This window comes from Canis aureus, chromosome 1 (assembly GCF_053574225.1).
Source record: "Canis aureus isolate CA01 chromosome 1, VMU_Caureus_v.1.0, whole genome shotgun sequence".
Taxonomy (NCBI): Eukaryota; Metazoa; Chordata; class Mammalia; order Carnivora; family Canidae; genus Canis; species Canis aureus.
The window spans coordinates 109,795,056-109,806,168 of NC_135611.1; the positions used below are offsets into that span (position 1 = coordinate 109,795,056).

General features: G+C 58.1%; 1 protein-coding gene across 3 annotated transcripts in view; it reads left to right on the top strand.

Annotated features, from left to right (window-relative positions):
* Positions 1-10,807, top strand: part of STRN4 (striatin 4) — a 26,880-nt gene extending 16,073 nt beyond the window's left edge. For 2 of the 3 annotated variants that reach the window (XM_077847622.1, XM_077847640.1), the window contains 12 exons: positions 2,018-2,177; positions 2,754-2,867; positions 3,223-3,338; positions 4,853-5,028; positions 5,115-5,162; positions 5,499-5,620; positions 6,824-6,991; positions 7,153-7,293; positions 7,704-7,802; positions 7,976-8,062; positions 9,354-9,589; positions 9,835-10,807. In XM_077847622.1, coding sequence (XP_077703748.1) covers positions 2,018-2,177; positions 2,754-2,867; positions 3,223-3,338; positions 4,853-5,028; positions 5,115-5,162; positions 5,499-5,620; positions 6,824-6,991; positions 7,153-7,293; positions 7,704-7,802; positions 7,976-8,062; positions 9,354-9,523 — 1,401 coding nt within the window. In that variant the 3' untranslated portion in view covers positions 9,524-9,589; positions 9,835-10,807. The remainder of the gene's footprint in view (positions 1-2,017; positions 2,178-2,753; positions 2,868-3,222; positions 3,339-4,852; positions 5,029-5,114; positions 5,163-5,498; positions 5,621-6,823; positions 6,992-7,152; positions 7,294-7,703; positions 7,803-7,975; positions 8,063-9,353; positions 9,590-9,834) is intronic. The other variant, XM_077847631.1, reaches the window with a different exon arrangement.
* The last annotated feature ends 306 nt before the right edge of the window (positions 10,808-11,113 follow it).

Here is an 11,113-nt window from a genome sequence, read left to right on the forward strand (position 1 = left end):
GATCATTGCTGACTGTACTCCCTTAGGACTTCGTGCCTGTCACCACGCTTGTCCCGCAGACCCTCTGGGGTGGCTTATTATGCAGGGGTCTCATGCAGCCACAGCCTGCACTCTCCCCCCACGCACCTGCGGTGACCAGACTGACTCCAAAGACCTCCGAGACTCCAGGAGTGGCCGCTGGCCTGGCTCTGTGCCTTTGGGCATGTGATTCTGTCTTAGCCATGATGCCAGAGTCCCTGGCTCTGGGTTGTTGAGGATTTAATTAACATGAACTCATGAACACAAAGCCCTTGACTCCCCCATGGCTGGCCGTCGTACCAAGTGATCAGTGGTGGCAGTATGAGCACTGCTGTGCCCAGAGGGCAGAACAGAAATAGACAGGCACCCTCTCTTTCGAGACCCTGAGAATGCCTGTTAATGTGGCCATGCTCCTGTGGAGCCCCAGTGCACCCCCCCTTGCCTCTCCTGGTGTGCTGCCTAAACCTGGACCCCAGGTCTTCCATAAAGAAGGAAGAGGAGGTCACCCTGACCTGTCCCTATGGCCCTCCCATACAGGCCAGAGGCTGGCCCCTCCCAGATGCCTGAGCAGTTTTGACTCCAGTCCCAGCTTGGAGTGCTGAGCCTGTGGGCAGATCGACCACACCTTCGGGGGGCTTGCAGTCTGACTGAGGCAGGCCCTTGGGGGTGCCCAGAACTTGATCTAGTCAGGGAACACTTTAGAGGGAGAAGCTTCCCTGGAAGAGGCAGTATTTGAGGCTAGTGGTGGTCAGACCCCAATGCTAGAGTAGGGTGCGTTCTTAAGCCAGCACTTAAAGCAAAAGTCAGCGATCAGAACTGTTTGTGAAAATTCTGGGGCTCCCTAAGGCCATTTTCTATGGTCTTTGAGGTTCTGAGCATACAGGCCCTGGATGGCACTTTGTGCACAATATAGTGATAATTGCATCATGAGAGGGTAAAGGGTCATATACAAGATATCATTGTAGAAGGCTGTGTGTGAAAGGCATCCATGTGGGGAAATGCAGATGCCATGCTGCCCTGAAGTCCCAAGTCTGGGCTAGGTTGAGGTGCACGAATCAAGGAACACAAGAGGATTGGTTCCTAGCATTGCTTTAAGACTGACGGGGTGGAATGCTGGCACTCACCTGCCCTGGAGTCCTACATCTCAGGATGGAAGAGCAGTGCTGTCTTCTCTAGTCCCAAAAGTAGCATGCAGTAAAAAAAAAAAAGTAGCATGCGCTTGTCATGTGAGAAAACAAAGCTTGAGGCACCCAAGAAAGTTTTAAGGAAGACTCAGAACTCTTGGGAGGCTCACGGTCTGGAGCTGTGTTAGTGTATCTTGGACCGGGGGGACCTGAGGTGCAGGGTTTCCCTGCTCAGCCTGTTTGCTCACGTTAAGTGCAGCAATGGTAACTGTTCACAAGCTGGTGAAGTCACGTGGGATGCTTGCCTAGTGCGCTGAATAAGGCACAGAAGCTGGCGCGACTGCTCTACCCAGGCATCTGTTCCCACTTGAATTGTGCACCTCCATACACACACTTGTGCATGTAGGCACACGTATCTTTCTCTTCTGTCCTAAAACAGACTATCTCACTTGACTTTTTCTTCCTGAGAAGTACTGTGCTGAGGGGGTGGGGGTTGTAGCAGGGGAAGGAGTGGGGAGAGGGCAGGAGTCAGGAGGAGAGTCCTGGGAGGAATCTGGAGAGGAGGTAGTAGTGATGGGGAAGAGGTGGGCAAAGCCCTGGTAGGGGACTGCCAGTTCCCTGGCCCTAGTAAGGAGCAGCCTTTGAAGGCTTCCAGCAGGGGGAGCACAGCTGCCAAAGTGTGTGTGGGGGAGTCCTGCAGGGGGAAGGACACTGAAGGAAGGGAAGGGGAGCTGGTGGCTGGCACGCAGGATGCTTCTAAGCAGGACGCAGGGTGAGGTGGAGGCCAGGAACCCTGGCTTCTCTGCCCTGGAGACTGGGTGGGCTTGGGCTCTGGGCCAGAGCCTTCTGACCTGTCTGGCTTTCTCCATGCCCAGCTTCCCTCCAAAGCCCTAGTGCCTGAGATGGAGGACGAGGACGAGGAGGATGACTCTGAGGATGCCATCAATGAGTTCGATTTCTTGGGCTCAGGAGAGGAGGGGGAGGGCTCCCCAGACCCTCGACGATGCACGGGAGAGGGGACCCACCATGAGCTGGGTAAGCGGAATTTCCTGGCCAGCTTTCCTTACCAGGCGAGGTAGAGGCACACACAGCCGCCTGCAGCTGCTTCCTGCCCCAGGGTCTCCACCGGACGGATACGCTTCCTGAAAGGAGGGTGGCCAAGGAGAGCAGGAGGCCGACACTGTGGTGGCCAGGCCCTCACCCCTTCCCTGGAAAATCCCTGCGGGGTTGCAGAAAGCCCAGTGCTTCCCGGAGTGGGGTCTCCAGCCCTCCCTGAGGGGGGTCTCCAGCCCTCCCTGAGAGTCTAGGTCTCAGTGGCCCTCAGGGAGGAACCGGATGAGGACCTGGTGGGGAGAGGCTGAGAGGGCAGTGCTGCATCTTCCTCCCGTTCCGTGACTCTGAGCCACAAGGCCCTTAGCGGTTACGTAGGATGGCTGGGACCACAGAGGGTCTCAGCTCACTGTGTCCCCTCTGCCTGTCCCCCACTCCCACCTGGAGCCCCAGTACTCTCTGGGACCGGGGCTTCCTGACTGCCTCACATTTACAGGAGGGGCTTCTAGCAGCTGGGTGGAACTGGTGGGCAACTCCAGCCCCGGGCTTTTGTCCCTGCAGAAAGCCGGCGGGTCAAACTCCAAGGCATTTTGGCCGACCTTCGGGATGTAGATGGGCTGCCCCCTAAAGTGACTGGTCCCCCTCCTGGCACACCCCAGCCCCGGCCACACGAAGGTAAGAGGCCCCTGCACCCTGGCCCGGTCCCCTGGGGCACCATGGCATAGGGGGGCTGCAGAGCTAAGCCCGGGGCTTCTGTGTCCTCAGGGTCAAAGCCTGGCCTCTAGTCTGCAGCCTCCCTGTCGCAAAAGTTCGTCTGTCTGTCTGTCTCCCTCTCTTTTTGTCTGTCCTGCCCTGTCTGTCTGTCTGTCTCTCCCTGTCTCTCTCTTTCCAGCTGTGATTCTTGATCTTGTCCTCTCCCTGGCTCTCTGACTCCTTACCTCCTTCTCTGCTTCTCTCTCTCTCTCTCTTTCTCTCTCTCTCTCTCTCTCCCCCCACCCCTCTCTGCCCCCCCCTCCCCTCCCCCTACCAGGTTCCTTTGGCTTCTCCTCAGACGTTTTCATCATGGACACTATCGGGGGCGGGGAGGTGAGCCTGGGGGACTTGGCAGATCTCACCGTCACCAACGACAACGACCTCAGCTGTGATGTAAGTTCTTGGGCTGCCTGTTCCCCCGAGGGGCCTCCTTGGGCATCCTACGCTGTGCCTGCTCTTGCTGAGCTGTGACTGGGTGCCTTGCCTGCTGCGCTCAGTCCACTAGTGAGAGGATGCTGTGAGGTCATTCAACAGTTCACCCTGGTTTACGGAGGGGTGCAGACAGGGCTGAGGGGGCTTGGGGAGGTTACTGAGGTGCAGGGCCTGGAAGACACTGGGGTGTAGCCGGCACTCATCCTTCAGGCCACACTCCCTTCCACCTGTGGCTTACGTGCATCTCAAGTCCTGGCCTCCCGCAGGCTGGCAGCAAGGAAGGGGGCCCAAGGTCAGCACAGTGCAGGGAAGATGGTCTGGACAGGAGATGGGCATTGAACTGACCTTTGTGGCCAGAAACCCCAAAACGAAGTACAAGTGGGGCTGGTGGCCAATGGGCCAGAGGAAAGGAGACATCAGGGCCAGTGTTCTGAGCCCAGTACCCACAGAGGGGCCTCTGGCTCGCTGATAGTTTCTGAATCGGGGGTGTGTGTGCATTTCCCTGAAGCAGAACACCACCATGGCTTGTAGCAGAATTTCAAGTGGTTGGTGACGCCAGCAGGGTTGGAGGCACTGCTGTAGGATGCCAGGAAGTGGGGCCAAGATGGAGGCTTTGAGCAGAGGATGTGCCCGTGAGGGGGTAACCGTGTAGCGGCAGAGCCTTTGGCCCTAAAGAGCTAGGGCAGTGGTGATGGTGCAGGTGGGGACCATGGGGGAGAGAGCCCACGTGAAAGGGGGTTGGTTAGGTGGTGTGAACCTTATGTTGGGACAGGGCACTGAGTCTTGCCTGACAGTCTGCTCATCATCTTTCCCAGTTGGCTGCCCCTGAATCCCCCATGCACAGAGCAACACCACCACCTCCCAGGGCATGTACAGTGACTCTAGAATACCCCTAACGTGTGGTCTCTGTGGCCTCCTGTTGCCCTGAGAGGCTTCTCTTGCGACCCCTTAGCTTCTCTGCAGCCATTCACATCTTTCCAGTCCATGTCAGTTCCCAAACGTGGCTCTGGTCTCAGCTTCTGTCACTTTGTCCCTTGCTTTGTAACCAGGGCCTCCTCTCAGGCTCTAGATCTACTCCGGCAGCCACAGGGACTTTTGCACATGCAGTGTCCTCCTTCATTCCCCTCCCTGGATCTGGTTAAGTCCTGTTCCTTTGGTGTCCCCTCAGGAATGCCTTACTGACTGCCACAGAGGCAGTCAGGCTGCTTGGGTGTCTCTTCCCAGTTCATTTTTAATTCTTAGCACTGCTTGGAGTTCACAGTTCCTGTGCACTGTGGGGTGATCTGTCTGTCTTCCCCAGGCCCCCTCTGAACTGAATGTTCAGAGGGGTGCTGCACACAGGGTGCTTGGGGCTGGAGCCCAGTGTGTGAGGATGCTCCACGTGGGTCTGGGTAGGGAAGGGGCAGACCCTTGATATCCTGGATGCCAATCGGCATCCACAGGACTGCTGGGACACTGAGCTCCCCCCACTCTAGCTCTCTGACAGCAAAGATGCCTTTAAGAAGACATGGAACCCCAAGTTCACTCTCCGATCACACTACGACGGCGTGCGCTCCCTGGCTTTCCACCACAGCCAGTCTGCCTTGCTCACCGCCTCTGAAGATGGCACACTGAAGCTCTGGAACCTACAGAAGGCTGTCACAGCCAAGAAGTAAGGGAGACAACCCCAGAGGGGGAGGTAGAGTTCTGAGTGATGAGGGGCTCTCAGTGACATCTGGTTCCTCTGCCTCCCCACAGGAATGCTGCACTAGATGTGGAACCTATCCATGCCTTCCGGGCTCACAGGTAGGGAAGTGCCCCCCAAAGGCAGTCTAGCTCCTGGCCCACTCACTGCTACCCCGGGGGGCCAAATGCCCTCTGCACATGCACCCCCTTGATCCTTGTGCTCTGCAGACCAAGTGTCTCAGAGCTGGTTCTCAGCTCACCCTTCAAGAGAAGGAAATAGGCATGGGGAGTTGGGGGAAGGCGGGCCTGGGTGGCACAACCAGAGCCCCAGATGCTGAATTCTTTTGACCATCCTTGAAAAATCTAGCATTGGACTTCAAGGTCCCATCGTGGGGAGCCTGGAAAGGAGTGAGATGGAGTTTTTCATCTCCCCTTCACCACCTCTGCATCCTGCAGGGGTCCTGTATTGGCAGTAGCCATGGGCAGCAATAGCGAATGCTGTTACAGTGGTGGGGCAGATGCCCGCATCCACAGCTGGAAGATTCCGGACCTCAACATGGACCCCTATGACGGTTATGGTGAGGACAGCTCCCTCCTCCTGTCTGCACCTCCCCTCCTGCCCCCATGTCCACAGGAGCTTCTGCATTCCCTCAGCATCCACCTGTGCCTAACTGTACACCCCCAGCCCAGGGGAGGGAGCATAGAGCAGTGTGTTCAGCATGTGACGGGTCAGACAGGCTGAGGCAAGAAAGAGATGGCTTTGGGGAACGGTTTCTCAGAGGGGCTGGTGAGTGAGCTGACTCTGAGTCAGCACTGGGCCCGGGCCCCAACATGTGCAAAGCCTTCTGGTGGCTGAGTGCAGGAGTGAGGAACAGTAGAGCAGGGGAGGGGGAGAGGTTAGTTGGGCCAGGTTGTAGGGAGTCCGCCCTTGATCCTTGGTGCACCTTTAAAAGTTAAGTGGAGAAGTGATTACACTGTCACTTCTGTTAAGTGTGTCGCCTATCCTCTGACATCTCTTTTTTTTTTTTTTTTTTTTTTGACATCTCTTTTGATAACTCTGATGACATGCATGGCTCTGTGTAGCAGTTGTTATGGCAGACAGAATTCAGAGCTATGTGTCTTCCCTTGAAGAAAACACAGTTTTCCTAAGAATAGTCCCACCCTGTGAAAGGTCAAGGGTCAGTCCCAGGTAGTATATGCTCAGGGCCATGCAAGCTGCCACACACGGGGGTGACGTCAGCAGGGCCTGACTGAGCACCCCGTGTGGACTTCAGTGACCAGGGAGGCAGGGGTGAGAAGGGCTAGGGAGCTTTGGAGAGAGTGGGCAGGGCTTGTGTTCTGGGCAGAAAAGACTGCAGGGAGCATGGGTGGGGCCAACCAATAGGGCCCAGGCTGCAAAGGTTCTTCGGGCCTCAAAGCCACCATTGTTCTTTCTCCCCTTCACTAAGTCCTAAAAATCGTGTCCCAAGCACCTACTTTGTGCCAGGCACTATCCATGGGTCCTGTGGGGATGGCAGTGAACAGGGGGGAATAATCCCTGCCCTCTGGAGCTTCCATTCTGGATTGCCTTCAGAGTCCTAAAATCTTCCCAGAAGTGTTAGTGGGCAGAGTGTGAGTGGCTAGCAGGGGCAGGTTCCAGGGGTAACAGCTCTGAGCCCATGAGGACTCTAGGTATGTAGCTGGGTGAATGGGTGGACCCAGCCCAGCTGCCTGGCTCTCAGCTGTCTAGGTTGGAGCTGGCAGCCCTGACGTAGCCCGTTGTCTCCCTTTGGTACGTCCAGACCCGAGCGTGCTGAGCCATGTCCTGGAGGGCCACGGGGATGCTGTATGGGGCCTAGCCTTCAGTTCTGCCTCCCAGCGCCTGGCCTCCTGCTCTGCCGATGGCACCATCCGTATCTGGGATCCCAGCAGCAGCCCAGCCTGCCTCTGTACCTTCCTCACAGCCAGCGGTGAGTGAGGGCTGCCGACACCTCATAGAGGAGCTGTATAGAGTTGGAGGCCCCTGCAGGAGTGTTACTCCTGACAAGGGCCCAGCTTTCCCAAGTCCTGTCCCACAGCCCTGGGGCAGGACCAGGTTTGTGAGGCAGCCTTTCTTCTCCTCTACCCTCAGATCATGGGATCCCCACCTCAGTGGCCTTCACCAGCACCGAGCCTGCCCACATTGTGGCCTCCTTCCGCTCTGGCGACACTGTCTTATATGACCTGGAGGCTGGCAGTGCCCTCCTCTCGCTGGAATCCCGGGGGAGCAGCGGTAAGAGGGGGCCCCAGGGCCGGGGGCTGGTATCTGAGTGCTTCCCAGGCCCCAGTCCCTCCTATGGCTTTGGTGACCCGATGTCCAGTGAACAGAAGACATTTTCCCTACCCCCTTGTGGGGGGCTCTGTGTCAGATGGAGGTAAAGTCCCAGCTGCCACTGTTGTGGCCAGTGAGGGGCTCTTGGGAAGGCTGAGGGAACAGAGATCATCAGGCCTCTTGGCAGAGCAGATGCTCCATGTGGATGGCTGTGCCACCCCAGGTGGGGCACGGTGCCCAGGTTACAGAGGAAGTACTATGACCCTGAGCAGGAGAGCCCTGGGGGCCCAGTCCTCCTGGACAGCTAGGCATAGGGCAGGGCTGTAGGGCCGTGGTTCTCCTCTCGTCCTTCCCTCCTCCTTGCCTTCCAGGCCCAACCCAGATCAACCAGGTGGTGAGTCACCCAAACCAGCCCCTCACCATCACTGCCCACGACGACAGAGGCATCCGCTTCCTGGACAGCCGGACAGGTGAGGCCCCACCTTCTCCCTCCACCATTCACTCATGCTCATGGCAGGGCCTGCCCAGATAGCAGAGCTCCTGGTGCCCATGCTGTAGGCTCTCAGCATCTTGTCTGGGCCATCACCTTCCCAGGCAAGGCGCTGAGAGGAAGTAACCTGCCACCTACCCTTTCTCCTCTCAGGGAAATCTGTGCACTCCATGGTTGCCCACCTGGACGCGGTCACCTGCCTTGCCGTGGACCCCAACGGCGTGTTCCTGATGTCGGGAAGTAAGTCCGGACCCTCCTGACTCCCTAAAGAGCAAGGGTATGTGGGAGCAGAAGAGGAAGAGATGTGGGCACTGGTCACAAGGGAGTGCTCTGGGGCTCCCTGAGGCAGGGGAACCGGCAGGGAGCCTCTGGATAGAGCCCCCTGGAGGCATTTGCCTCCATCTCCTTTCATCCAGATAAATCCTCTTGGGTGGGTGTGTTGTACCCGCCGTGCAGATGTGGACAGGCTCAGAGAAGTTACATGCTTTGGTCGCAGCCCAGTGGGTTGGTTGCAGGAATGAAGTTGGGGTCTCTCAGTCCCCATGGGATCTTTAGCATTTTCCACCACGTGCTTTCTGTGGATAAGAGCACTGAAGCCCAGCTCCTGTGGAGCTGTGCCTCAGGACGGGGTGGGACGTGGGCAGGTGGAAAAGGGTCCGTTGCTCCCCAGGGAGGTGGAGGGTATGCATGGGCCATCAGAGAGGCCATGGGCAAGGGGCCTCCTTCCACTCACTTCTGCTCCCTACCGACCGAGCTTGTGGGAGCTCATGAGCCAGCAAGTGCATGGGATGATAGAGCAGGTGGACGGGCTCGGGCACCCACAAGCCTGTTCTCCATCTGCTGTGTGACGGCAGCAGCTGTCTCTAAGGATGATGGTAGAGGGAGTGGTCAGTAGCATCAAGTCCAGGGGAGAGAGGGTTTGGGACAGGGCCTGGGGCCCCCCACTGTAAAGGACAAATAGAGCCAGCCTCTGGGTTCCTTCCTGTTCCTTCTAACATGTAAATCAGGTCATCTCCAGAGGTGGCTCATGCCCCAAGGCCCAGTCCTGTCTGCTCCTCGCTCTCTGACCACCTCTTCCTCCTCCCCACACCCCTGCTCAGGCTGCTACTGCCGTATCCACCTCCTGCCAGGATCTCCAAACCTTCCCTTGGCCTTGCTGCCTGCAAGACTCTTCCTCCTGGTTCCCCCTTAGCCCTTCTGTCCTCACCCTGACCAGCCTGTATCCACAGTGCTGCTGACCATCTGGCATCATTCATTCTGTTTTATTTACCGTCTGCCACATCAGAACGTCAACAGCCCTGGGCTGGAGGAGGTTAGCCTAGTACACAGGTCCCCAGTGAATACTTGGTAACTAGATGATGGATAGCAGGCTAGGCCAAAAGGATTCTCCCTCAGCCTGGGTGTTGAGAGGTGCGTGGAGAAGAAGATGGGCCCTTTATCCAGTGCCAAGGCCAGCTCATCCAGAGGTGAGGTTTGGAGGAGCTGGGGTTTGTCCTGGGGGACAGCCCTTTCAGCTCCCACACCTGCGTAGGTCACGACTGTTCCCTGCGTCTGTGGAGCCTGGACAATAAAACATGCGTGCAGGAGATCACGGCCCACCGCAAGAAGCATGAAGAGGCTATTCACGCTGTCGCGTGCCACCCCAGCAAGGCCCTCATCGCCAGTGCGGGCGCCGATGCCCTGGCCAAGGTCTTCGTATGATGCCCACCTGGCCCCACCCTGGCCGCCACACCGGCTGGGGAGTGGGGCCGGGCAGGTGGGACTGAGGTGAGAGGCTGGGCAGGAGGCTTGGTCTGGGAGGGCAGAAACTCCTTGCATCCTCACCCCTAGTGAGACCTCAGACACATCTCTTCACCTGGCACTCCTAGAGGGTGCCACATCCTGGTAGCCGGGGTTACCTTGTGAGAATCATCAAGGTAGCTCCTGGGCATCAAGAGAGGGGGCCGAGGTAGCCTTCCCTCTTGTACCTGGGGTGTCATGCTCCAGTCTTCCTTCCCTTCTGTCTACCTCAGGTGACTCCCAGCCTCAGTCTGGAGGCCCGGAGGCCTGGCTCTTCCCGCCTGCCTGGGAACCTGGTGGTGCTAACGGCCCTTTCCCCAGGAGGCCATCCCCCATGGCCGTCCCTTCCCCAAGCATCCGCCTGGGGAGCAGCCTCCTTCAGGAATCACCCTCCGGGATGGCCTCGGGGAGCTTCCTCTCTGTGCCCTGACGCCCAGTCCTGCTTTCTGAGCTGCCTTCTTGGGTGCAGCACAGCCAGGGCTGGGTGTCCTTGGGGATCAGCTTTTCCAAGACGCCAGAAGGTGCCAGGTTCTCTCTTTGAACCCCCAACCCCCCTTCTCCCATCTTCCCAAACCTGAGTGGCAGCTGTGCTGGGAGGAGCTCCAGGCGCCCCTGCTCTGTGGTTGACCCCCTGGGAAGCTGTGGAGCCAGCTGGACCCCGGGCTGTCCTCAGGCAGAGTGCCCGGCCTGGCCCACCCCAGAAGCACTCCCACCACCCTCCCCTCCAGTTCCCTCAACACAGCTTTCCAGACACTACCCAGCACCTCCAGGGCCAGTAACCCCCCGGGGAGCAGGTGATGCCCTCAGGGGAGGTGCCCACCCCTACCTCCCCCACCGCTCCCAGCACTCCTTCCAGGGGCAGCCCCCCAGCCCCCACGGGGTCACCCATGGGGAGAGATGCCCCTCGTTTGCCTCTCTCTGGGGCATGGAGGCTGGAGGGGGTCCCCCACAACTCCCTGTATATCTGTATAAATAAATGGGATGTTAATGGAGCCCTGCCCCCTCACCCCCATGTCGTTATCACTGTGTGATAGTCTGTGTCTCCTTTCCTGGTCCTCCACTCTCTTCCTCTATTTATTTCACTCTCTTTTTTTGGGTCCCGCCCTGAGTCCTCAGGCCCCCTTCCAGGTTCCTGTTTATAAGCCCCCTCCCCTTTGCCCTGGACTTGGATGTGAAACTTGTCTCAATAAACCCTTTGGAGTAAGATGGGTGGCGGTGCTGACTGTCGAGGGGACCTGGGGAGCCGAATAATGGGCTCTGCCTGGGCTGGGTGGAGCTCAGAGAGGGGATATGATGGGTTGGGGTTTTGTGGTAGGGTGGGGGGCGGGAAGAGAGGGGCCCAGAGTTTGGGCGGAGTGTGGGTGGAGGCCCGGAAATGGGGGCACAGGACCGAATCTCCCCGTGCCTCCTAAGTACTCCCTCCCCAGGGGCCTCAGCAGTGGCCTGGGGGCAGAGTCCTGACAAGCAGATGATGTGATGTGACAGATTAAGACCTTCCCCCTCCACTCCCAG